We start from the raw sequence: 24,206 nt of genomic DNA on the forward strand, positions 1-24,206 counted from the left end.
TACCTGGTCCTAAAAAAATATATTTCTGTTATCATTTGGGTTTATTTGGTGGGATGAAGGAGGCGGCTGGGAATAGACTCTTGCTTTTCTTTTTTTTCATATATTTAAGTCATTTGGTGTATTTTTAGGAAAAATAAAAAAAGAACAACAACAAAGAAAAGAAAATAGAAGAAAAATATGTAAGGTTTGCCGGCTGTAAGAGCATCTACAGCCGGACGCCTCAAACCACCCCTCATACGCCCGCGGACGCGCCCGTTTAGTGACCGGATAGAAGAGAGAAGGAAAAACGTGACACAAGCAGATCCCTTATATCATCCCTATACGTCCGGGCTGTTCGCGAACTCTCATATCCATCTCAAATATGGGAACGATATGAGGGCTCGCTGAGGCGCCCGGGCACGCCCGGGCATTCCGCCACATACACTACTGGGGAAAACTTTATACACAGAAGCTTATCAGTAGCGCTTGTTAAAAGGCGGCGTTGTCACAAAGGGCGCTATTGCTATCCACATAGTAGTAGCGCGGCAAGAATAAAACGCGATACTACTATAATTGTCACACCGTTGCCGAGCAAGGTATAGTAGTGGCACCCTTCTACTAACCGCGCTACTGCTACGCCCGTAGCAGTAGCGCTAGTCTCTAACCCGCGCTGCTACTAACACAAGCTTATCGTCTTCCTCCGCGCGGCCGACCCTCACTCTCCCTCTCCGCTCTTCTTACTCTCCCTGTCCACTCTCTCCCTGTCGCCGTCGCCACGCCACGCCGCGGGCGCCCGCTGCCAACGGAGGTCAAGGTATCTCCTCCCTCCCTCCTCCTCCTCCCTCCACCTCTCTCCTTCCCTCTCCTTCCACCTCCCTCCCCCTCCGTCCCTCCTGCCTCCTCCCTCTCGCTGCCTCGTCCGTCCTCCTCCTCCCTCCAATCCCTCCCTCCTGCCTCCTCCCTCCCTGCCTCGTTCGTCCTCCTCCTCCCTCAACCTCCCTCCCTCCTCCCTCCCCCCTCCTTGCCTCGTCCTCCTCCTCTCCCTCCACCTAGCTCCCTCCCTCCACCTCCCTCCCTCCCTCGCTCATGCCTCCCTGTTCCTCCCTTCACCTCCATCTGTTTTTGAATTTTTAGTAAAAAAAATTGTAGTATAAATTAGTTAACTTAGTACTTTATACTTTCTAGTTTACTTAATTAGTTAAAAAATTAGTTGGTAGAAACATGTATTGGACACTTAGTTGGTAGAGACTATAACTAGTAATAGAATAGAAAATAAATTATAGTAATAGAAATTTTTATGTGTAGAAAATTTTCAATATAGAAATGTATTGGAATGCTATATGAGAAATTTTTAGGTATTACATTTAGTAATATAAGTTTGTTGTAAGAAAATTTAGGTATAGCAATTATAGTAATAAATTTGTTAGTAAGTGTTGAATAGAGTAGAACTAGGGTATTTAGTTATGTCAATCTCACATTGCCAAATTGAGAGAGAGAGAGAGAGAGAGAGAGAGAGAGAGAGAGAGAGACCTAGTTTCTATATTGGACCATTGTGAATGAGCAGCAAGTTTGAATGCTCATGTGTGGCGCAGGGTATATCAATGACGAGCCGGTCGACGACGCCCAGAAGATAACCGACGACACCCCCATCCTCAACAGCCATCGTCTATAGTGAGTAAACATGTATATCTAGTGTTGTGTACTAAGTACTAACTAGTGTTGCTCAAATATGATGTAGATATAAATATGTATATCTAGTGTTGCTCAAATAGGATATGTGCTTGCCCAAGTGGCCTATGTTTGCACGGAACACCTCCGAGTGGCATATGTTTTGCCGGAGTGTTGATTAATTTCCGTTCCGGCAAATTTCAGGCGCTCGATATGTCCTTTTTTAGCAAATGTCATGCCAGATTTTTTTCATGGATTTGAGCATGACTTGTGCTATAAAGTAGGAAATATCGAGTGCCTTGGATTTGCCGGAAAGAGCATTAAACGATATTTTGGGTTGACTTTAAGTCTGTTGGGGCTCCATATATGACAGTCAAAAACAGTGAGGGAGTGTCCACCATATATGAGGGAAGAAGAATGCCGACTATTGTCGTGGGTGTTGTTCTTCCCCTTCTTTCTCGTGATAGACCTCTTGGTAATGCACAGGAAGGAAGAGAAGAACGACCATCACCGACGGTCGCAAATGTCAGAGAGGAAGAACCCCGACCGTTGTCATGGGGGTCGCTTCTCCTTCGTTCCCGTGGGCTAGACATTATGGTGTAATGCACTCGGGGACGAAGGGAGGAGCGACCATCACAACGGTCGAATATATACACCATGTGAGCTGAGAGTTTTCAAGAAAAGACTCGACAGACCGATAGTCACCCGTGATGAATAATAATGATCTAATTTAGTTTTTGTAGTACATATATTGAGTTTTAGAAGTTTAATCTTTGAATTACAAACATAGGAAATGTCTGACGACGACGATAGGATCCCGGAGTGCGACTACTGCGGCGACGACCGGGGTCTGTGCGACAGGCCTCACCTGGTAGACAGTTGGCGCTTCAGTATTAAGCTCGACGAGACCTTCAGTGTTCAAACTGTACACAACGACGGCAAGTATTTTTTTTATAATTAAGCATGACTTCTGCTTCTTCAACGTGTAATTTTCAGCTTTTACAATTCAACTAGTGCATTCCCTGTCATGCAAGACGTTATGTCTTGGAGAAGCTGGATTTCGAAGATCACGAGAATATGGAGACAATGAGAGTTAACCTCAGGACCCATCATGGTTATGCTTTTCCCGTAAAGCTATACAATGCGGTGACCTACCCCCATTTGGGAAGCACTATGCAAGGCGTATGGTTTTCTGGAGGGTATGCATGTCATCTTCGATCTTGGTGATCCTGAAGATGACACTGATGAAGATAGTATCAACAAAGATAATATCAACATTTGGGTCGATGTTGATACGACGCCTCCACTTCTACCTCTATGTGAATTTCTCAAACATATTTATTAAGTAATGTATATTGTTTATTTCAAAATAGTTGACAACTTATTTTAATTGACAGCTTATTTTCAATCTTCCAAAAATGTACGGAAGATAGTAGGCAGAACCTACTACACTGATGGCTCTGAATTAACTTATGAGGAGAAAGATCATCTTATCTCATTTATTATTGATGTTGAGAATTACAATATCAATAATGAAACTCCTGCACATTATGGTCAATACGTGCCAATAGTGCATGTGTTGAACCACGGTAACATCCATGGAGATGGCATGGTAAGATTTTTTACTATTACAACATCCATGCATCTTTTGCGATTCTTCCAAAGCTAAACTACATTGCTAACTATGACGTTATTATTATGTTTTTCATGAGAAAATTCCGAAGTATTGTGTGCCTGATCTGATGTTTCCGAAAGGTCGCCTTGATGTTATTAGCTTACGGCCAAGTCCCCCTAGGCTTCACCGCTGTTCATACAAAATTTCTCAAACCGATGAAGACATGACAATAAAAGAATGGAATAAATGTATGAAGAATTTGCGAAGCGTAAATATTGGAGACAAAATAATCTCCATTCTCTATAATGGAGAGTCAGGGCCTATCTTGTTTTATGCTATTTTACCTTAGAGAGGGTAGTAGGTCCTAGCTAATACTCATGACCATGTGCTAAGAATAATTAAGTAGAGTTGGTTAGATGACTATGATGATGATGATGAGTATGACTTGTTATTATGATAACGAGTAGACGTTGTTAGATGACTATGATGATGATGACGATGATGAGTTATTATTAATGATGATGATGCTTAGTTGTTTTATGAGCATGATGAGTTATTATATATATATCAGTGGGTGAAAGAGACTACTGTATATATAATAACTCATCATGATCATAAAATCATATGATGAGACTAATGTATATAAGCTGTACAAATACAGCGCCAATATGCTGCATAAAAAATACAGAAAAAGTTAGCACTAGCGTCTCTATGAAGGTAGCAGGGACGTACTTTTATCAGCAGCACCCTTTATATAGAGGCGCAACGCGTTTATTGAGGAACGCTACTACTACGTAAAGTTAGCAGTAGTGCAGGTCAAAACTCGCTACTACAAAAAGTTAGCTGTAGCGCCTTATCAGTAGCGCGGACACCCGCCCTACTGATAGACCTCTGACCTGCGCTACTGCTAGGCTTTTCCTAGTATTGATAGGACACAGCCCCACCCCGGACACCTTTTCTCTTTGTTTATTCATTTTTTATTTTTCTCTCTTTATCTATCAATCACGTGCAAGTGACCGGACATATGAGAAGAAAAATGAGGAATGTGGCTACTCGGATGGATAAATAAAGGCTGAAAACGAATATATCAGGCGCGTCCGCGGGCGTTTAAGGGGTTATATTTGCTATGTCCGGCTGTAGATGCTCTAAAAAAAGATCCTGGTATTAGATTGCATAGAATTGCTTTCCCTCCTGGAAACGTCCCCTCTACCGTCTTTCTTCTAGCTACACTTAGCCGCCCGCTTCTCATTCGCCCCTTCTCCTCCTCTTCCCTAGCAAGCAGCAACAAGCAGGCAGCAACAGCAGCACACAGCGGCAAGCACACATCAGAGCATGCAAGTAGCAGGAAAGCAGCAGCACACATACAGGCGGAGCCACCGCTGGGGACGTCGTCGTTCTCCTCCCGCTCGCGGTGTATTCCGCCGCGGACCTACTGTCTGCGGGCGCTATCGCCCATGTGGTCGTTTTGTCCTGCAACCCCGCACTTCGGCAGTTGTCACGGCTCTAGCGGCATTTTTTTTATTCTGTTAAACCCCACATTTTGCGAGTGTTGCATTGGGCAAAGCCTTGGACTTTGCTGAGTGTTACACTGGGCAAACCTACTAGTCTTCATCATGTATGACGTCCATTATTTATTTTTCACCGAGTTAATTTTTTTGCCAAGTATCTCAAGAAACATTCGACAAACTATTCGTCCATCGTCCGAGAAAAAATAAAACACTCGACGTACCCCTGCTTTTGCCAACGGAGTGTATGTCGAGTATCCCAACTTCACACGCGTTCATGCATAATCACCATTACAATACCTCGAGCACACAAGAAGGAATGCGAAAGCACAGATCTACCAATTGTGTCTCTCCTAAACATCTCTGGAAATGAAACCGAAACAACCGAAGAATAGCAAGATCAAGAAAGGAAATCCACACACAAACGCGCATGCGCACCAGATGAAACATTAGCGACCAAATGGTTATTAATAAGCAGTGCAATTGATTGGCGGCGCGCGGAGGCTGGATGGCCCTTCTACCGGGAAAAAGACGTGATTGCACGAGACCTTGATGTCGTACGCCCTCGTGGGGACTCCGTGGATCCGGAACCGGACCAGCGCCGTCACCACCACATTGAACCCGCTGACGTTCACCCGGCGGCCGATGAAGTCCTGGTTCTCGCCCCTCGTCAGCAGGAGCGCCGACGCTTTGATGCTCGCCGGCTCCGCTCCCGGCGGCAGGTAATGGTTCATCGGTGGCGTGGTCGCGTAGACTGGGGCGTGGATCGTGTTCCGCCTGGTCACGCTCGTGCTGTTCTTGAGGTCGACGAAGACGCTCTGGTACCGCACCGCCGCACGCTTCCGGCTGCCGTTTGCGGCGGCAATGGTGAGGTTCAGGTACTGGGTGCCGTCGTTGCTGGCTCTGGGATCGGTGCTCGAGGCGTGGACGATGTAGAAGCTGATGTGCGCGGGGCCGAGGACGACAGAGACGATGATGATGATGGCGGTGACGACTAGGGTCCCGCCGAGCGCCGCCAGGATGTAGTTCCTGGTAGTCCAAAGTTTGGTGTCATCCGCCGTGGCCTTGGGGATGGTGGTGGTGGTAGTGTCAGTATGCATCTTACCTAGCTCTAGCCAATACAACAATACTGGTGGCCGGCCAGCCGGTGGGCGCCTTGTAGCTGCTCATGCACGAAAGAATTCGAATAAGTACGTAGCACGCTAGTTCCTAATTAAGCAAAGCATTTCTTTTTTGCTCGCTCCACAGATCTCTCTGTGTCGATCACGTACGTTCACATGTACAGACTTTTACTCTTTTTGACTTGGTCTCTTGTAGAGCACGGCCGCGCGCTACCATCTCCCCCTTTATTACGTAGCGGTGAACCTTGAGCCAAACATGTTATGCTAACTCACCGAGTATTCCATTCTTTTACCACGTTTACGGCATCTCCTATGCCAACGCACAAATAGAAATGTTTTTATGTTCGAACATAGTCCGCGGACAAGATGTGGGAGAGAGTACATCCAATGCTATTGACAAATTAATCCTTATTGGCTGTTGGGAGGAGAAAGATAAGAGGTAGACCATGCATGCCTTTGCTTTTGGTGGGATATTGTAGTGTGATGTCCGGTTGGGATGAGAAAAATGTGAGGCCATCATACATGTGAAGAGAGAGAAAATAGAGATGGACCACGCGGAGGCTTTGCGTTTGTCAAGTGCATGCCCGGACACTCGCATAGCTTCCCCACTTTGGTTCTGATTTGCGGGAAAACAGACGTCCAGACCTCTCAGTGGACCCATAGGGGTCCCAATTGGATAATAAAAATTAACAAAAGTGGTCCGGACAACACAAATCAGAAATTATGAGTCAAATTGTATTCTTGGTTGCAGTAAAATAATGTTATTGTTTATATATCCAAACTCACTCACACCAAGACCTTTAGGATAAGACCAAACTTTGTTGCATTTCAAACACGCTAAATTTTTAGTGTTTGAGTTACTAATTTCATCCAATCGAATTTAGGATAAGACCAAACTTTGTTTAAATCTTAACCCATTTTGTCTCTGTCCTCTCTTTTTCAGCATCACACGATCACATTGAACAGCGCAATTGAGTGTTTTCTCTCTTAGATGAGAGAGCAAACGTTCGCCGACTGGATTTTCGCACTTTTACTTTTCGATGCATTTTTATAAGGTACTCGAGGTGATGAATGCATGTGCGTACTTTGCGTGTAAAATGTCGGTGGCTCACAATGCCATGCATGTGGTGGCCTGTCTATTAGAACCAAGGTAAATGGTGTATAAGCATATAGTACTAGTGATGGTCAAGCTATCATGCTTGCTATATATTCGTCGACGTCGATGCTAAGCGTGCACACGGAAGCTAGCTAGCCAGCCGCGACGGAGAAAGGTAATCCAAGGCTCCTACGCATGGCGCCGGTGGCAGACGATGTCCTCGACGGCGGCAACGAGAAATCAATCTTCCGGTGCCTCGACGCGGCGCGCTACGTTGTGGCTGCCGCGGTGAGCGTGCTCATCATGGCGGTCATCGTGTACGCCATCACCGTGGTGCTCCGCCCAGCGGACCTCTATATCGGGGTCCTCCAAGGCTCCGTCTCCGTCTCTGTTTCAGGCGGCGACAACCTGCGCAGGCCACCGTTCAACGCCAGCATCGGCCGCGGCAACCTCACCTTCTCATTCACCGTCCGGGCCATCAACCCCAGTGGCCGCGTCAGCATCTACTACACCGACGTCGAGGCCCGGATCAAGAGCAACATGTCGTCGGCGTCAAGCACTTTGCTCCGTCTCCAGTTGCCCGACGTGTCCTTGGGGCCCCAGTCGAGCATCGACTCCAACATTCTGATAAATACATTTGCGCTTGTTAAGAAACAGGTGTACTACTTCAATATGTTGGCCAATGGGAGCAGCATCGACGACGCTATGATTGCGGTGGAGGGTACCCGCACCGTCGAGGTTTACTCCGGTCGCAACGTGACCGACCACGTGCGAGTATTCTACTTCTGCTCGCCCATCGTCGTTGGCGGCGATAAGGACGACGACAGTGAGGCTGCAGTCGACGTGCAGTGCACGGATCAGAATCAGCCAGCCAGCAGCTAGATTGCTGGTACCATGGATGTGTGCATGTGTGCAATGCTGATTAAGAACTTCCTTTTCTTGATTCAGTTAAGTGTATAAATGTTTAATATTGATGTTGGTGTGAATAATCGGTGTAACTATTTTTTTTCTCTCATTCAAACCAATAAGCGGTGAATCCTCCTGGGCAATCTCATCTAGGACAAACTTTTGATCTTTATTTGTGCCGTAGCCCGTTGCCCTGTTGTGTGACGAGGATTTGTGGCCCGCCAGTTTCAAGCCACTGAGTCCTCCGAGCGTGCTTTTATTTTTGGCTTTCGTTTTCTATTTTTTTATAATTTTTGAACGAGCAGTCCAAATTAAGTTTTGTTTTGATATTTGTTTTTCTCGTGACAAGGGTTTTCAAATAAAATTCATTTTGAATATGTTTTCAAATAAATTTTTAGTTTCAACTCTTAAAACTTAGTACGAGTTATACCGATACAATCATGATGTTTTTTGTCTTCAGTTGCCATAAAAAATGTCTTAAATTTTTATCTACGAAACTTGGTAAGAGCGAGCGAGAAAAGCACAAGTTTCAGATGAATAATCTTAAATTTCAATGACTTAAACATCAAACTTACCGTGTCATGTGTGGGATTTAACTACTACTTCGCAAATCGTGCGGCAATCGACAGGGAGGACTTGGCAGGTGCATACCCTTGTGAATTTCTGCCCTGCTGAGGCTACCTTACTCTCCGGGCCTGTAGTTTGTGGCTGCTTTATTTTTGGTTTTCTGATGCTTGCGGCTCCGATAAAGATCGACGATGTTAAGTGTTGGTTTCGATGCTACTTTGCGGGCTAGCATTGAACAAAGTAATGTTAGAAAGTTCGCTTTTATTTCTTTACCATCACAAGTTTGTACAAAGCTTATTTTTCCTTATAATAAAAGATCATATATATTTAGGAGAAATTTGTATTGCTTTTTGCACCGATGACAAATTACTTCGAGGATCTCATTCAATCCATAGGTAGATACTGTGGACTCTCAGGGCAAGAAATTGGGTTCAAGGGTTTTGGATACACAAGTAGTATCTCAACTCAGTACGATTTTTGGCTAGCTAAAGATTATTAGCACCACATGTTAGAGGATCCATGACAATATAACTTCTATGTGAATATAAGAAAACATAACCTATTACATTGCCTTCCTTGTCCAACATCAACCATTTGATCAAGCATATAATATTTGATGGGGCACACATTCATAAAAGATGTACAAGATAGTATATTTATATGTGAGCCCTTTCTTTATTGATTCTGATGAGTTGCATCAATTACCAATGCCATGTTTGTTAACTTTCAACAAATTTTAGCAATTATACTTCTTTTATGTGAATTCATTAGTTCATGGGGGACTATCATTTTTGTTTCATTCTTTTTATTGCTAAGATAGAAACAAGAAAGTAAAACAATGAAACTCAAACTACTCGTTATTATATAACTCTCACACTAGATTACATAAATAGATCAGGAAACAAGCACCCAAATCTTAATCATACTAAACTTTATTCTTCTAAATTACGAAATAACTAAATATCAAACTAAGATAGATAGTGACGTTGATATGATATCGGGGCACCTCCCCCAATCTTGGAACAAGCCAAGGGTGGTGGCCATACTCGTGTACTCAACTTTCCGTCTTCAGTGAAGGTGGTGATGAAGTAGTGGGCTTGTCCTCCAGTTTCCAAGGCATGGGCTCTTCATCAAAGCACGAAAAACGAGTCTCCAGAGTCCCGAAATCTACACCTAGGCTCATCCTTTTAAATCTGGACTCATAATCATCGTTTTGATTTTGTAGGTCATAGATTTGATGTTGGAGATGATCAACCTTGTCATGGAGCTTGCAGATGGCCTCTAGAATATCCTTGCTGCCCCACTTGTGCTCAAGGATAATTCCATGATCATGAAGTGGTTGGCACTGATTCCACGCTCCACCATCCCTTGACACTTGAAGATCTCCTGCTCCACTGCTTCAAGCCTGGCCTTCTTGCTTCCCTCCTTCTTTAGGCCTTGGACGTCCCAGATGTGAAATACCCCCTCCCGAAGCTCCATGGTTTAAGGGTGCTTCATCACCTCCGGGAGATAGGGGTTGATGACCTTCTCATAGAACTTGTCAATGGATGAGCTTGGTGGTGACATGACGTTCTAGATCTGTCAGAAAAATAGACCGAAACGAGAACAGAGGCGAAACTTGCGATACGGTGGTCAAAATAGCGTGGAGTATATATAATGATTTTCCCCATGCAAAACAATTAATCTAGAAGAAAATGGAGTCAGGAAAGCCCATGGGGGAGTAATGAGCTCACACGGCGCACCCCGGGGGACGGGGGGGGGGGGGGGTCGCCACCTGGGCTCGTCACTACCTCTTCCACTTTCCTGTTTTATTATTTTCCTAATTTTTCATATATTTTGAAACGAACAAAAAGTACTTTTGTACAACTTTTGGAGTCGTACTTACCGTATCACATGCCTATTCCTTTCTCAGGATTCTGGAGTGTTTTGGAAGGTCTCCTTTATGTGTTCTTCCGCTGTAATTGTTTGAATAAGTCTTGTCTACATATTAATAGGTGTATCTGAAATATAATGATTAATTCTTTCCCATTAACCACCCTCGGATTAGTGCCCTCGGCATTGGTAATCCTGATAGCTCCGGAGCGATAAACTTCTTCGACGATGTATTGTCATTCCCATTTAGAGAGAAGTTTTCCTGCAAAGAATCTGAAACAAGGATTGTACAATAGAACTTGATCCACTTTAAATTCCTGTTTTTGTATTTTTTTATCATGGCATCTTTTAACTTTTCCTTTAAACAACTTGGCACTTTCATAAGCTTGTGTTCTCCATTCATCTATAGAGCTAATATCAAATAAGCTATTCTCGCCAACAAGTTCGAAATCATATTTAAGTTCTTTAATTGCCTAATAAGCTTTATGTTCTAATTCAAGAGGCAAATGACAAGTTTTTCCTTAGAACCTTTTATATGGGCACATACCCATAGGGTTTCTATCGGCAGTTCTATATATCCATAATGCATCATCAAGTTTCTTAGACCAATTCTTCCTAGACCTATTGACAGTCTTTTGCAAGATTAAGTTTATTTGTCTATTTTGCAATTCAACTTGACCACTAGATTGAGGATGATACGGGGATATAATTCTATGGTTGAAATCATATTTAGCTAGGAGTTTACGTAATGCACCATGAATAAAATGTGAACCACCATCGGTCATTAGGTATCTAGGGAATTCAAACCTTGGAAAGATAAGTTCCATAAGCATTTTAATAGAAGTGCTATGATCAACACTACTAGTTGGAATAGCTTCTACCCATCTAGTAACATAATCAACAGAAACTAAAATATGAGTGCACCCATTAGAGGAAGGAAAATGTCCCATATAATCAAAGCCCCAAACATCAAATGGTTCAATAACAAGTGAATAATTCATAGGCATTTCCTAACGTCTACCAGTCTATCTATCTATCTATACTTATACTAATTAGGGACTCCCTAGCAATTCCTACGTTAATTAGAAAATAAAAGCCATTAATCTGGTGGGTCCAAGTTATAATGGTGTAGATTTGTTAGTTTCTTTTTTTTACCCAAGATTTGTTTAATGGTGTAGATTTGTTTGTTCCTTTTTCTACCTGAGATTTGTTTGTGAAAGAAAGAAACACCAATCTCTATAAATTCCTACGTTAATTAGACAATATGGTCCATTAATCTGGTGGGTCCAAGTTATAATTGTGTAGATTTGTTAGTTTCTTTTTTACCTAAGATTTGTTTGCGAAAGAAAGAAACCTAATCTATAAAATGTAACCTCACGTAGCACCTAAGCTATCTATAAAATCCCTATGTTTCAAAAAATTAAAAATCAGAAACCAATCATCTAAGAAAATCCTACGTTGCAACTAATTAAAAACCATCAGATAACTTTGTTTTCGTACAAACAACCACTAAGAAATATAGTGTATTCCTAAAGAACTCCAACATCTAGCGTACTCCTAGATTGTTTTTTCTTTCTGTTTCTTCTGCAAAAAAGAAAACAAAAACCAATCTATAGTACTCCTAGGAAACTTGAAGATAGATCCTTCCTCAAAGACTCCCCTGACACAATGTACGTGTTCTTCTAGTCCCTTTCGACTGATCTGCCTATTTCTTCTCCACCATGAGATCCACTTTCGCCCAATCCAGCAGCCTATGTACAAGCCAATACGGGAAGACTGCAGGATCGCCCTCCCTCCCAAGCTCGATGCAACTGAGGTCTGATGATCGGCATGCTGCATTGGAACTACCACGGCTGCAGCGGCGGATTAGCAAGTCTAGAAGCCCATAGCAGGAGACCATGCCCAGTAGGCTGAGGTAGAAGTCCGAACAGAATAGTTACGGCTTCATTGCTGGAGTCGACCAACCATGACAGTCTCCACGCCAGCTATCATAACATCTCAAGTTATGGACTAGGCCTGTGTGGAGGCCGTACACTATCCAAGACACCGGTGTCTTTGTCAACCTTGACGGGGCTGTGAATTCCCAGGGCCATGATCTGACATGCTACAATTGTTTCAGGGCTGGTGTTCACGTGGCGTCCATGTTCCCGATTACGATAATAGTGATTATTCTCTGGCTCTGCTTTGTGCTTCCCCTGTTTAGTTATCTTCTCTTTCGCTAGAAAAGGCTTCAATTAAAATCAGCAGATATATGTGAAACAGGGTTTGCTACATGCTGAACATTGTGATGCGGCCGACCACATCATCATGTCAGCACCTGACTGCACTCCAAGCGTCGAGCAGGCTTCTGAAAGTCAGAAGGGGAGAGTGCATACTGGATGGATACTCCTCCTGCACGACATGATACATCCTTTGTAGCAAAATAAACTCATATATTATACCTATTAAACGTATTCAGATCCTACCTATAATTGGATCATGTAGGTTCAACTAGCTTAATAATTAGTGCCTCCATAACATAATATAAGACATTTTTTGACACTATCAGAGTGTCCAAGACGTCTTATATCTTATAGCCAGATACTTTGATCTTTCTTTTTGTTTGCAAGCTTTGCAATGTCGGAATTTTCTCATTAATCTATTGCTTTCAATAGATGGACACATCTATTGTTGACAAAAAGAGAAGTTTCCTCTACACAGTGCATGAATTTCTCTCACATCTTAGGCATGCTGTACACAACTCCATGTTTCTATGATGTTTTTTTTCACATTTCTCTTTACACATAGAATGTCGTTGTAATCATCAGAAGATCCATTATCATGTATATGAAGTCATGCATCAACCAAATACCACCGGAATTAGTGTCCTTCATGTGTTTTTATATACTAAGTAATTATACATTTTGAGATCAATGTCAGATTCGTCTGTATAGAAACGAAACAACAAGCATCCACAACACAACTGATATATATTTATAGGAAAGGAGAAGGCTGATGATGCATATTGGTTCATTTTATTGTAATCAACCGAACACCAGCAATGATTACGAAGCCTACGAGTAGCAAAGTGAGAAGCGCACACCTGAAAATCTCTTGGGCGACTACATAAAACTGATACATTGTATACTTAGACAACGCTAACTGCCTAACTAGATGACGTATTGATGCCTGCCCTATGTCAAGTTGATTAGGCGCCTAGGATATAATGAACTAGGAACACATCTATGAATGAAGGACACACGGTTGGTAGGGTTGCCACATTCTTTAGGCATCTTGCCATTTACTAAAACATAAGAGTATATAAAAGCACCGTATGTATATCTACGCCATACTAATTAGTACCTTTTATCACGTATCTTAACAATATTTCATGGTAGTGGATCGATTGCTTTCATGAGTTCGTTAGAAATATTTCAAAGTGTGGTGGATCACGATTACTCTCATGGATTAGGTTAGTACTATTTAAGGCTTAGTGAGTATGCTACAAATCCATCAACTATTAAATATATTTTTTTGTTAGAACAAATATTCAATCCTAGAAATTTGCCCGCATCAAAATATCAGGATACATATGGAGTAAGTTGTATGCACATACACCAATCATCAACATAAAAAATGAACTAGATGTTATACACAAAGCAAGGGTGCTTATCTTAACAAGCATTACCAAAGCCGGTTAGAAGAAACACAACATATGAGGGAATTATTTTATCTACTTTCTGTAATTCTATATTTTATAAAAACAAGAAGTAATTTTTTTATTATCAACTTTTTGTAATTATCCTGAACAAGAGATAAATAATATAAACTAACTAGCCCATGCGAATGGACGGGCTGACGACTAGTATTACCAATTATTTGACCTTCATCACAAGAAAGGACAAACTTATGTTCATCCTTGAAGAGAGTAGGCCAATAAATACTAGAATATAGTACCTTATGTGTGGCTCTGTCTCCAGCATGGTGCCATCCGTATGCCTCGAAATGACACTTCCGTGGGATTTGTTCCTGTTCGTGCTCAGATACACATCGTCTAATAACACCATCTACTCCTTTATATAAATGTGGGTTCCCAAAATTAATGTCTTAAATTAAAGAAGAACTTTTTCTATTATTGGTATGTGTAACTAGGTGGTATATGCTTAGCAACAATGAAATTATCATATAGTCATCATACCAAGGATTATTGTGAGAAGTAGAAGTATTTATAACATCTAATTGCTCATCAAGAAAACTATCATCAATAGGAAGTGGGTCATCAAGAACATTTTCCGTCCTAGACAAGCTATCTGCTACAGGATTCTCAGCTCCTTTTCTATCAACAATACATAGATCAAACTCTTGTAGTAAAAGAACCCACCTAATTAGTCTTGGTTTAGAATCTCTCTTTTCCATAAGATATTTAATAGCAGCATGATCGGTGTGAATGATTACTTATAAATTAACTATATAAGGTCTGAATATATCACATGCATACGTAAATACTAAAAATTCTTTCTCAGTAGTAGCATAATTCTTTTGAGCACAATCTAGAGTCTTACTATCATAATGATTAACATTCAATTTCTTATCAACTCTTTGACCTAGAATAACACCAATAGCATAATCACAAGTATCACATGTTATTTCAAAGGGTAAGTTCCAACCAGGTGGTTAAACATCTTTTTCCAAAAGATTAGAAAGAGGCCTAGAAATTAAGGCTTTCTCAAGTATTTCAATGGCTTCTACACAATCATCATCATAAAAAATGGAACATCTTTTTCCAAAAGATTAGAAAGAGGCCTAGAAATTTTAGAGAAGTCTTTTATGAACCTTCTATAGAAGCCGACATGACCAAGGAAACTTCTTATACCTTTTATATCTTTAGGACATGGCATTTTCTCGATTGCATCAACTTTAGCTTTATCTATCTCAATACCTCTTTCATAAATTTTATGCCCAAGGACCATACCTTCATTTACCATAAAGTGGCACTTCTCCAAGTTCAAGACAAGATTAGTTTCTTCACATCTCTGCAAAACTCGGTAAAGGGTGCTTAAGCAATCATCAAAAGAAGTTTCATAAACAGAAAAATCATCCATGAATACCTCAAGAATGTTTTCAAATAAATCAGAGATAGCAGTCATACATGTTTGAAAAGTAGTAGGTGCATTGCATAACCCAAAAGGCATACGTCTATAAGCATAAGTTCCAGAAGGAGAAGTAAAGGTAGTTCTCTCCTGATCTTCTTGTGATACAGGTATTTGTGAAAAAACAAAATAACCATCAAGAAAGCAAAAGTGTGTATGCTTAGATAATCTTTATAAACTTTGATCGGTAAAAGGCAAGGCATAATAAAATTTTCTAGTAGCTTTATTTAATTTCCTAAAATCAATTAGCATCCCTGCTACTTCTTGAGCTTGCGTTGGTTTTCCCTCGAAGAGGAAAGGGTGATGCAGCACAGTAGAGATAAGTATTTCCCTTAGTTAAGAACCAAGGTATTAATCCAATAGGAGAAGAACGCGCAAATCACCAACAAATGTATCTGCACAAACAATCAAACACTTGCACCCAAAGCGATAAAGGGGTTGTCAATCCCTTCACGGTTACTTGCAAAAGTGAGATCTGATAGAGATGGATAAAACTAAACAAAAGATAAAATATTTTTGGGTTTTTTGGTTTATAGATCTGAAAATAAAAGATTGCAAAATAGTATATCAGAAACTAATATGATGGAAAATAGACCCGGGGGCCATAGGTTTCACTAGAGGCTTCTCTCTTGAAGGCAAATAATACGGTGGGTGAAGAAATTACAGTAGAGCAATTGATAGAAAACCACAAAGTTTTGACGATATCCAAGGAAATGATTATGCAATATAGGCATCACGTTCATGTCAAGTAGACCGAAACGATTCTGCATCTACTACTATTACTCCGCACATCGACCGACTCATGCCTGCATCTAGAGTATTAAGTTCAAAAAGTACAGAGTAACGCCTTAAGTAAGATGACATGATGTAGTGGAAATAACTCAAGCAATGTGATGAAAACCCCATCTTTTTATCCTCGATGGCAAAAATGCAATACGTGTCTCGCTACCTCTACTTTGTCACTGGGTGAAATCAAGCAAGATTAAACCCAAAGCTAAGCACCTCTCCCATTGCAAGAAATACCAATCTAGTTGGCCAAACCATACCAATAATTCGAACAGAAATACAAAGATACCAAATCATGCACATAAGAATTTAGAGAAGATTCAAATAATATTCATAGATAAGCTGATCATAAATCCACAATTCATCGGATCTCGACAAACACACCGGAAAACAAGATTACATCGGATAGGTCTCCAAGAACATCGACGCGAACATGGTATTGAGAATCAAAGAGAGAGAAGAAGCCATCTAGCTACTAGCTATGGACCCGTAGGTCTGAGGTGGACTACTCACGCTTCATCGGAAGGGCAATAGAGTTGAGGTAGATGCCCTCCATGATCGAATCCCCCTCCGACAGGATGCCGGAAAAGGCGCCAAGATGGGATCTCATGGGAACAGAAGGTTGCGGCGGTGGAAAAGTGTTTTCATGGATGCCTCTGGAGGTTTGGGAATATATGTGAATATATAGGAGGAGGATCTAGGTCAGGGGGTCAGCGAGGGGCCCACAAGGTAGGGGGGAGTGCCCTCCACCCTTGCCGCCGCCTCGTGGCTCTTTTGACTTGAACCCCAAGTCTCCTGGGTGTCTGATGCGGCTTGAACTACGTCGGTATTTCCCCAGAGAGGAAGGGATGATGAAGCACAGCTACGGTAGGTATTTCCCTCAGTGATGGGACCAAGGTTATCGAAATAGTAGGAGAACCACACAACACCACATAAACAGCTCCTACACACAAAGAACAAATACTTGCAATCCGACGCAAGAAAGGGGTTATCAATCCCTCACGGGAAAAAAGACAGATAAAATTGTAGTAGATTGGATAAATAGATCTCGCGGGAACGCGAGATAAAATAAATAAATAAAAATTGCAGCAAGGTATTTTTGTATTTTTGGATTAATAGATCCGAAAATAAAAGCAAATAAAAATAGATCGTGAAGGCAAATATAACAAGGAAGAGACCCAGGGGGGCGTAGGTTTCACTAGTGGCTTCTCTCGAGAAAAATAGCATACGGTGGGTAAACAAATTACTGTTGGGCAATTGATAGAACTTCAAATAATCGTGACGATATCCAGGCAATGATCATTATATAGGCATCACGTCCAAGATTAGCAGACCGACTCCTGCCTGCATCTATTACTATTACTCCACACATCGACCGCTATCCAGCATGCATCTAGTGTATTAAGTTCATGGAGAAACGAACTAATGCAATAAGAATGATGACATGATGTGGACAAGATCTATTTATGTAGAAATAGACCCCATCTTGTTATCCTTAATAGCAACGATACATACGTGTCGGTTGCCCTTCTGTCATTGGGATCAAGCACCGTAAGACCGAACCCATCACAAAACACCTCTTCCCTTGGTAAGAAAAATCGATCTAGTTGGCCTAACTAAACCAATGATTTGAAGAACAAATACGAGGCTATAAGTAATCATGCATATAAGAGATCAAAATACTGAAATAACTTTCATGGATAAAAACATAGATCTGATCATAAACTCAAAGTTCATCGGATCCCAACAAACACAACGCAAAAAGAGTTACATCAAATAGATGTCCAAGAGACCATTTTATAGAGAATCAAAAGAGAGAGAGGAAGCCACCTAGCTACTATATATGGACCCGTAGGTCTTCAATGAACAACTCACGCATCATCCGAGAGGCACCAATGAGGATGGTGAACCCCTCTGTCATGGTTTTGTCACGGCAGATGTCCTAAGGAAAACACTTAGTCGTGGAGCCATCGCTACTGGTTAGCTTAAAGGGGTTAAAGCGGACAAGGGACGCAGAGAGTTTATACTGGTTCAGCCCCTTGCGGTGAAGGTAAAAGCCTAATCCAGTTGTTGTGGAATTGCTAGGGTTTCGATGATCAGGGAGCGAATACGCTTTGCCTGAGTCTCGAGTTGTTGTCTGTTCCCTAAACCGCCGTCGGGTCGTCCCCTTATATACATGGGTTGACGCCCGTCGGTTTACAGAATCCCGAGGCCGGCTCATAAACGTGTCCGGCTTGGTCTCTGCTCTTTCTATCTTACAACAGAAGTTTACATATCAATGCCAGTTTATGTCTACAACCCTTAACCCGGCTTTTGGGCCCTGGGCCTTCATAAAGCGTCACCGTCTTTGTCTTCATGGGCTTCAGATACAGTGAACCATTAGGAGGTTAACCCGGCCCCTCCTGGAAGGTTTACGCCCAGTAGTAATATCCCCAACATTAGGCCCCAGATTGATTTGAACTGGTTCATGTCAATCCTAAATACTTAAAAAACAATCTTCTTCAGCACCTTCACATAATCTTGTAAACTGATGTGACGTCACCTTCCAGGACCATGATAAATCGCCATGACGTCATCTGTTATTAAAAACTGCGCATAACCCACCTTCATTAATGGGCTCCTGACAATCGAGGCAACAGAGCTGTCACATATCCCATTTTTCGGGCTCCTCGATTCTCGCGCCTGCCACTTATCCATTCACCTTATAAATAAGGCCGAGGAGTTCTTTTCACTTATCCCCCCTCGTGCCTCTTCGCATTGTCTTCTTCCTCGCGCCAACCAACCCTTTGAGCTCCGCCGCCGCCGTCGGTCTTCGCATCTGCCTCAACAACGGCCGCTGCATCAGCCTGATCGCACCAGAGAAACGCGGCGATCCTCCGCTACTTCCTCATCACCAGTAAGTTGCTCTTCTCCTCACTCTAGATCCGCCATTAGGGTTCAGTGTTCATCAGAGTTCTTCGAAGTTCTTGGAGCTGTTCTTCCTTGTTCCTCTTTAGTAACACCAATGGCTAGTTAGATCTGATATTTTCCAGTGCCCTTGTAGTTTAAACTCCTTTTTCCTCGTTAGGGCATCTGCTTTGTATAAAACTCATCTGAACTTTGCTGAACTGTTCGAACACTTGAAATTAGGTCAGAACATATTTTGATTTTCCAACGCACAGCAGATCTGAAATTACTATGCCAAGCTGTGAAACTTGTTTTTCTTTCACTTATGCCTCTTAGATCTATATTTTCAATACCAGATTAGGCGGTTTAATCTTTATAGAAAAAATGATAATCCGGATGGTACCATTAGTCCCCTGTGAACCGCCAATGCATTTATCTTCGCACTTTCTCCATTGTCAGACTCTGATTTACCAATAATAACCTCCGGTTTAACAACGTGTATATATCCTTGCACCGCTTTATAGTTGTCCACTCTGAATCTTAAACCGGCAATAATCATGTTCCAGCTTCTCATTGCAATGGCCAAGCAAGTCTATGAATGCAACTGGGTTCCTTCTCAGGTCACCGAAGATCAGTTAAACAGATGCGTCGCAACGGGCGCTTTAGCCAAGAAAGATGTCATCCACTGGAGGGCCCCTGGCACGGAAAATCCTCCTACAACCAAGGACGGAGAGGTAGTTATTTTTGTTGACCATCTGGGTCGACGTTTTAGCCCTCCCGGTTCAAAATTCTTCCGAGATGTGCTGGCTAGTTTTCAGCTTCACCCTCAGGACATCGGTCCAAACTCTGTGACCAACATCTGCCATTTTCAAGTCTTCTGTGAGGCTTATTTGCAAGAGGAACCTACAGTTGAATTGTTTAGAGATTTCTTTCACTTAAACCGTCGCACAGAGTTCACAGATGAACCCCATACTGAATTGGGCGGAATGGCGGTTCAGAAAAGGAAGGAAGTCACTTTCCCTCATGCCAAGCTTCACAGTCACCCCAAAGATTGGAACCAGACTTGGTTTTATTGCAAAGATACATCTCCAACTGATGAAAACCCCTTGCCAGGTTACCGCCCTCACCGCCTTAGCAATACACATCCTTTTCCTCAAAGGTTAACTGCAAAGGAAAGGGCCATCTATGCCCCACAGCTGTCCAAGCTTAGAGCCTTTATGGAAAACGGTTTAACATGTGTTGATTTTGCTCGTTGCTGGATCAGCTGGAGCGTTCTACCCTTAAGCCGGCGCCCTGGTTTGATGTGTGAATACACAGGGAGTTTGACCGACCATCAACGGCACATTAATATTCAACTGACAGAGGCTGAAATTACTGAGGCTGTCAAGAAAATGTTGAATGAACCGAAGGCCGTCTGCAGCCAGACCGGACTAAGTCCTTTCTGCACCTACAACAAACCGCCAGCTGTATAATTATATAACCTCTTTGCCGTAAATTGCTTCTTTCAAAATATTCTCTGAAAGTTTGTCTATTTTGACAGGGTGATGATCCGTTCTGGAATAAAAAACCACAAGATAAACCGGCAAAACCGCAAGACAAACCGGCAAAACCACTTCGCCCAAAGACTAACGTTACTACAAAACCTGCCAAGAAAAGGACCAGTGCGTCTTCCGATGCAAATGCTGATGCCGATGTAGCTAATCCGGACTAGGTAGAACTTGACTCTCTTGGTTCATTTTTCATAAACTCATTGACAACGATTATTATCAGGACGACGCTGAAGGCAGTCAAGCTGATGATGTAGATGTAATCATTCTTTCCTCCGATTCAGATCCTCTGCCCACATCAAAAATCCGTCGAGCAAACCGGAAAGTAAAATTTTCTCACCCCTTGCTTACTTGGACCCAAACTTTCTTTTGAAGACGCAGCAACACGAAGCTCGTCGCACAACCCGGCACAGTGGCCAGGTAGTTACCTCCGCCGGTTTACCGAATACTCCGGTTCGGAAACGCCGATCAGAGGTCTCTTACAATCTTGACACTACTTGCCCTAAGACGGGTTGTTTCCGTCAGCCACTTAACCCGTCTGATTCAAATTATCAGGGTACTTCCCACTCATCTTCTGGCAAGTCATCAGCCACAAAGCTTCCACCCCTCAAAACGGTTCCTGGGTCAGTCATACCTTTAATTTTTATTTTCAATGCCTTATGCTTGACACAATATCTTGACCTTTTATATTTATTTCTCTCAGTGCCAAGCCAAGACCCAGCAAAAAGGCTCGGTTAACTAAACCGGCTGACGATAATATGGTTGTTGAACCGGAAAAAACTCCAGATCCTGAAGAAACCAATGCTAACGCCATCCTCAATGATCCGCTGCCTCAAGACCACGACTTCTTTGCTGAACAAGTAGAAGTTAACACGACAAGCCATGCTGACAAGCCAACTAGCCCTGTCCGAACTAACGACCGGTCAGTCCAGCTAAGGAGACTGACAAACCGTCGACTCCAGCGAAGGCTGCTGATGATAAAGAGGATGATGTCATGATTACTGGTGTTGGCCACACCACTCCTGGCAATCCTGTCGCTTTATCAAAGCATACTGCCAAGGAGGAGCTTTCTGCTATCGGTAAAGGCAAATGGAACGCCGATTTGTCAAACTACGCCCATCTGAATGCTCAAGATATTCATTCCGGCTTCTTGAACCGTCTGTACACCAGCCGCGACTATGAAGCCGGTTTGGTAAACTTGATGAAGGAGCGATATGAGGTAACATAACTATTTTTCTCTTATGTCTAATTGCAGATTATCAACTCCAGTAGCCCCCGAGTGACGGTTTATGATACCAATCTGAAACGAGACTTAGTAATAACTTAACTTATCATGCTCAGCCTCCAGGGACCGGGTTACCTCTTTAGGATGAACCGGTATTGTAGAATTGCAATATTGTATCTTTCACTGGTGTAGCCCCCAAGGGTCGGTTTAACTTTGTAAAGATGAACCGGGACTGTTAAAAGACTTCCAAAATCAGTACTTTAAGCAAACATACATTAGCCCCCAAGTGCCAAGAGTAATACTTGTATTGTGCTTGGGACTTGTAAAATTTCCGAGAACAAGCAAATATGCATTAGCCCCCAAGTATCAAGTGCATAACTTGTTATGTGCTCGGTACTTCAAACATGTAACACCAACTCATTATACTTATGTCTGTTATAGGCTGAACTGAGCAAAAAGGAAGCTCAAACCGCTGATCTATAAGAGAACATCAAATCCCAGCAAGCCGAAACCTCCAAGGCAAAGGATGAGCTGACTAGCACTTTAGCCGCTATGAAAAAACTAAAGGAGAGTTTCAACAAAGAGCGTGCAGATTGGAACATAGAAAAATCCGCTTTGCAGAAAAGAGCCGAGGACGCAGAAGCAGCTCTTAAACTGGTGGTAGATGAGCTGACTGGCGTAAAGCGGCAGATACATGCCATGACTGCTGCTGTGTTCGGTAAACATCCTTGCTTTTACACTTTCAACATATCTTCCCATGTGTTGCCAGTTTACTAACATTTTGTAATGATGCAGGAACTCGCATTAGTCATCTGGGCTCTGATGTACAGAAGAAGCTGAAGGTTGCCTACACTCTAATAGAGCAGCTGTATACCGGCGCGCAACGAATCATCTGCATCGCCTCTCACAATAAACCGCCCCAACGTTAATCAAGGACACCTTAGAGAGGCTGTCTATGCTGCCTGCCTGGGTAGAAGAGCTAAAGAGATCTGCTGCAAGGGCTGGTGCTCTGACTGCACTAACCCGGGCAAAGGCATGGGTGCCTGACCTTGATCCGGAGGATGTCAGCAAAGGCTATGCGGGCTTAAAAGAAGACGGGTCAGAATTCGGAAATGAGGATCTCCGAGCGATAAACCGGGAAGTACGTCCATTGGCTTGCCAACTAGCTGATAAAGCTGATGTTTCACATTATCAGGCGAGTTATGACGTCCACAACAAACGGGTTGCTCCACCAACTCCAGAGGTTCAAAATCTCATCCCACCAATTCGTAAGCATACCTATGCCCCTGACATTGAACCGTGCACCCTTATAAGTGACGAAGCTATGTTCCAAGCCCTAACTGGGATCGACTGGACAACTATTGACTTCCAGCCGCTGGGTAGAGACGAAGATGAGGAGACAGTGCAAGATGATCCACAGCCGTCAGGTCAAGCTGGAGACGAATCATGATCCGGAGGCCGGTTTAGTCTTCCTCATGCGGCAATTCTTATTGAGAAACACTTATCCTTTTGGGCACTGAAACACCTTGTAATAGACTAGTTAAAATACTTGGTCTGTTATGCCTTCGTGCATATTTATGTGCGCCTGATAATTGCTAATCCACCATGCTTAAGACATGATGTTCATAATCCATAGCAATTTATTCAAGCTATCCCTGCAGATAAGAAGTTTAAGGCGCCTTGGCGGTTTACCACTGGGCGGGTCATAATGCCCAAATATATAACCCAGGTTTATAACCAAAGTTGTAAGAAGATAACCAAATATGGAAATACTTGATACCTGTGATCTTGAGTCATAATGTTGGCTGACCAACTTTGCAGTGAGGGTGATAACCCTAATCTTGAGTAACAATAACTCCTTTCATATTGTGCCGGTTTATGATAAAACCGTTCCGGGTTGTTATAAACAACGGTTTAACCAGATTCATTTCTGGTGACTCATAGTCGAAACCAGAGCGGGCTAATATTCTCCGGATTATGACTGATCATATACTGACAACTTATAGTTGAAAGTCAGGCCGGGTTAATGAAACGCCGGTTTATCAAAACATTAGAAACCTCATCAAAGGAGAAAAAACTTAGCAAATAAAAGCAAATGAAACCCTTGTAGTGGAGGCTTTTCACGGGCTGCCAGGCCCAAATTCGAGGCTTTTCATGGGCTGCCAGGCCACTGAGTTTAACCATTTTACAAAGCCTTTTAATATGGTCCTCAATCCTTAACCAATCATCATTTTAACTTGACAAGTTCAGGGTCTTATCAGAGTAACTTGTCAAAGTTCGATGGGTCATACTAGGTTTACCTGG

General features: G+C 42.5%; 1 protein-coding gene across 1 annotated transcript; it reads left to right on the plus strand.

Moving 5' to 3' along the window:
* Nucleotides 1-7,091: 7,091 nt before the first annotated feature.
* Nucleotides 7,092-8,066, plus strand: LOC123169091 (uncharacterized). Its single transcript, XM_044586937.1, has one exon. The coding sequence runs from the start codon at nucleotides 7,180-7,182 to the stop codon at nucleotides 7,864-7,866; it is 687 nt and encodes a 228-aa protein (XP_044442872.1). The 5' UTR covers nucleotides 7,092-7,179; the 3' UTR covers nucleotides 7,867-8,066.
* Nucleotides 8,067-24,206: the final 16,140 nt, after the last annotated feature.

The sequence above is a fragment of the Triticum aestivum genome, chromosome 7D, assembly GCF_018294505.1.
Source record: "Triticum aestivum cultivar Chinese Spring chromosome 7D, IWGSC CS RefSeq v2.1, whole genome shotgun sequence".
In the NCBI taxonomy this organism is placed as follows: Eukaryota; Viridiplantae; Streptophyta; class Magnoliopsida; order Poales; family Poaceae; genus Triticum; species Triticum aestivum.

Excerpts from the sequence above, each read along its gene's own strand:
- LOC123169091 (XM_044586937.1), top strand. The coding sequence starts at position 7,180 with ATGGCGCCGGTGGCAGACGATGTCCTCGACGGCGGCAACGAGAAATCA.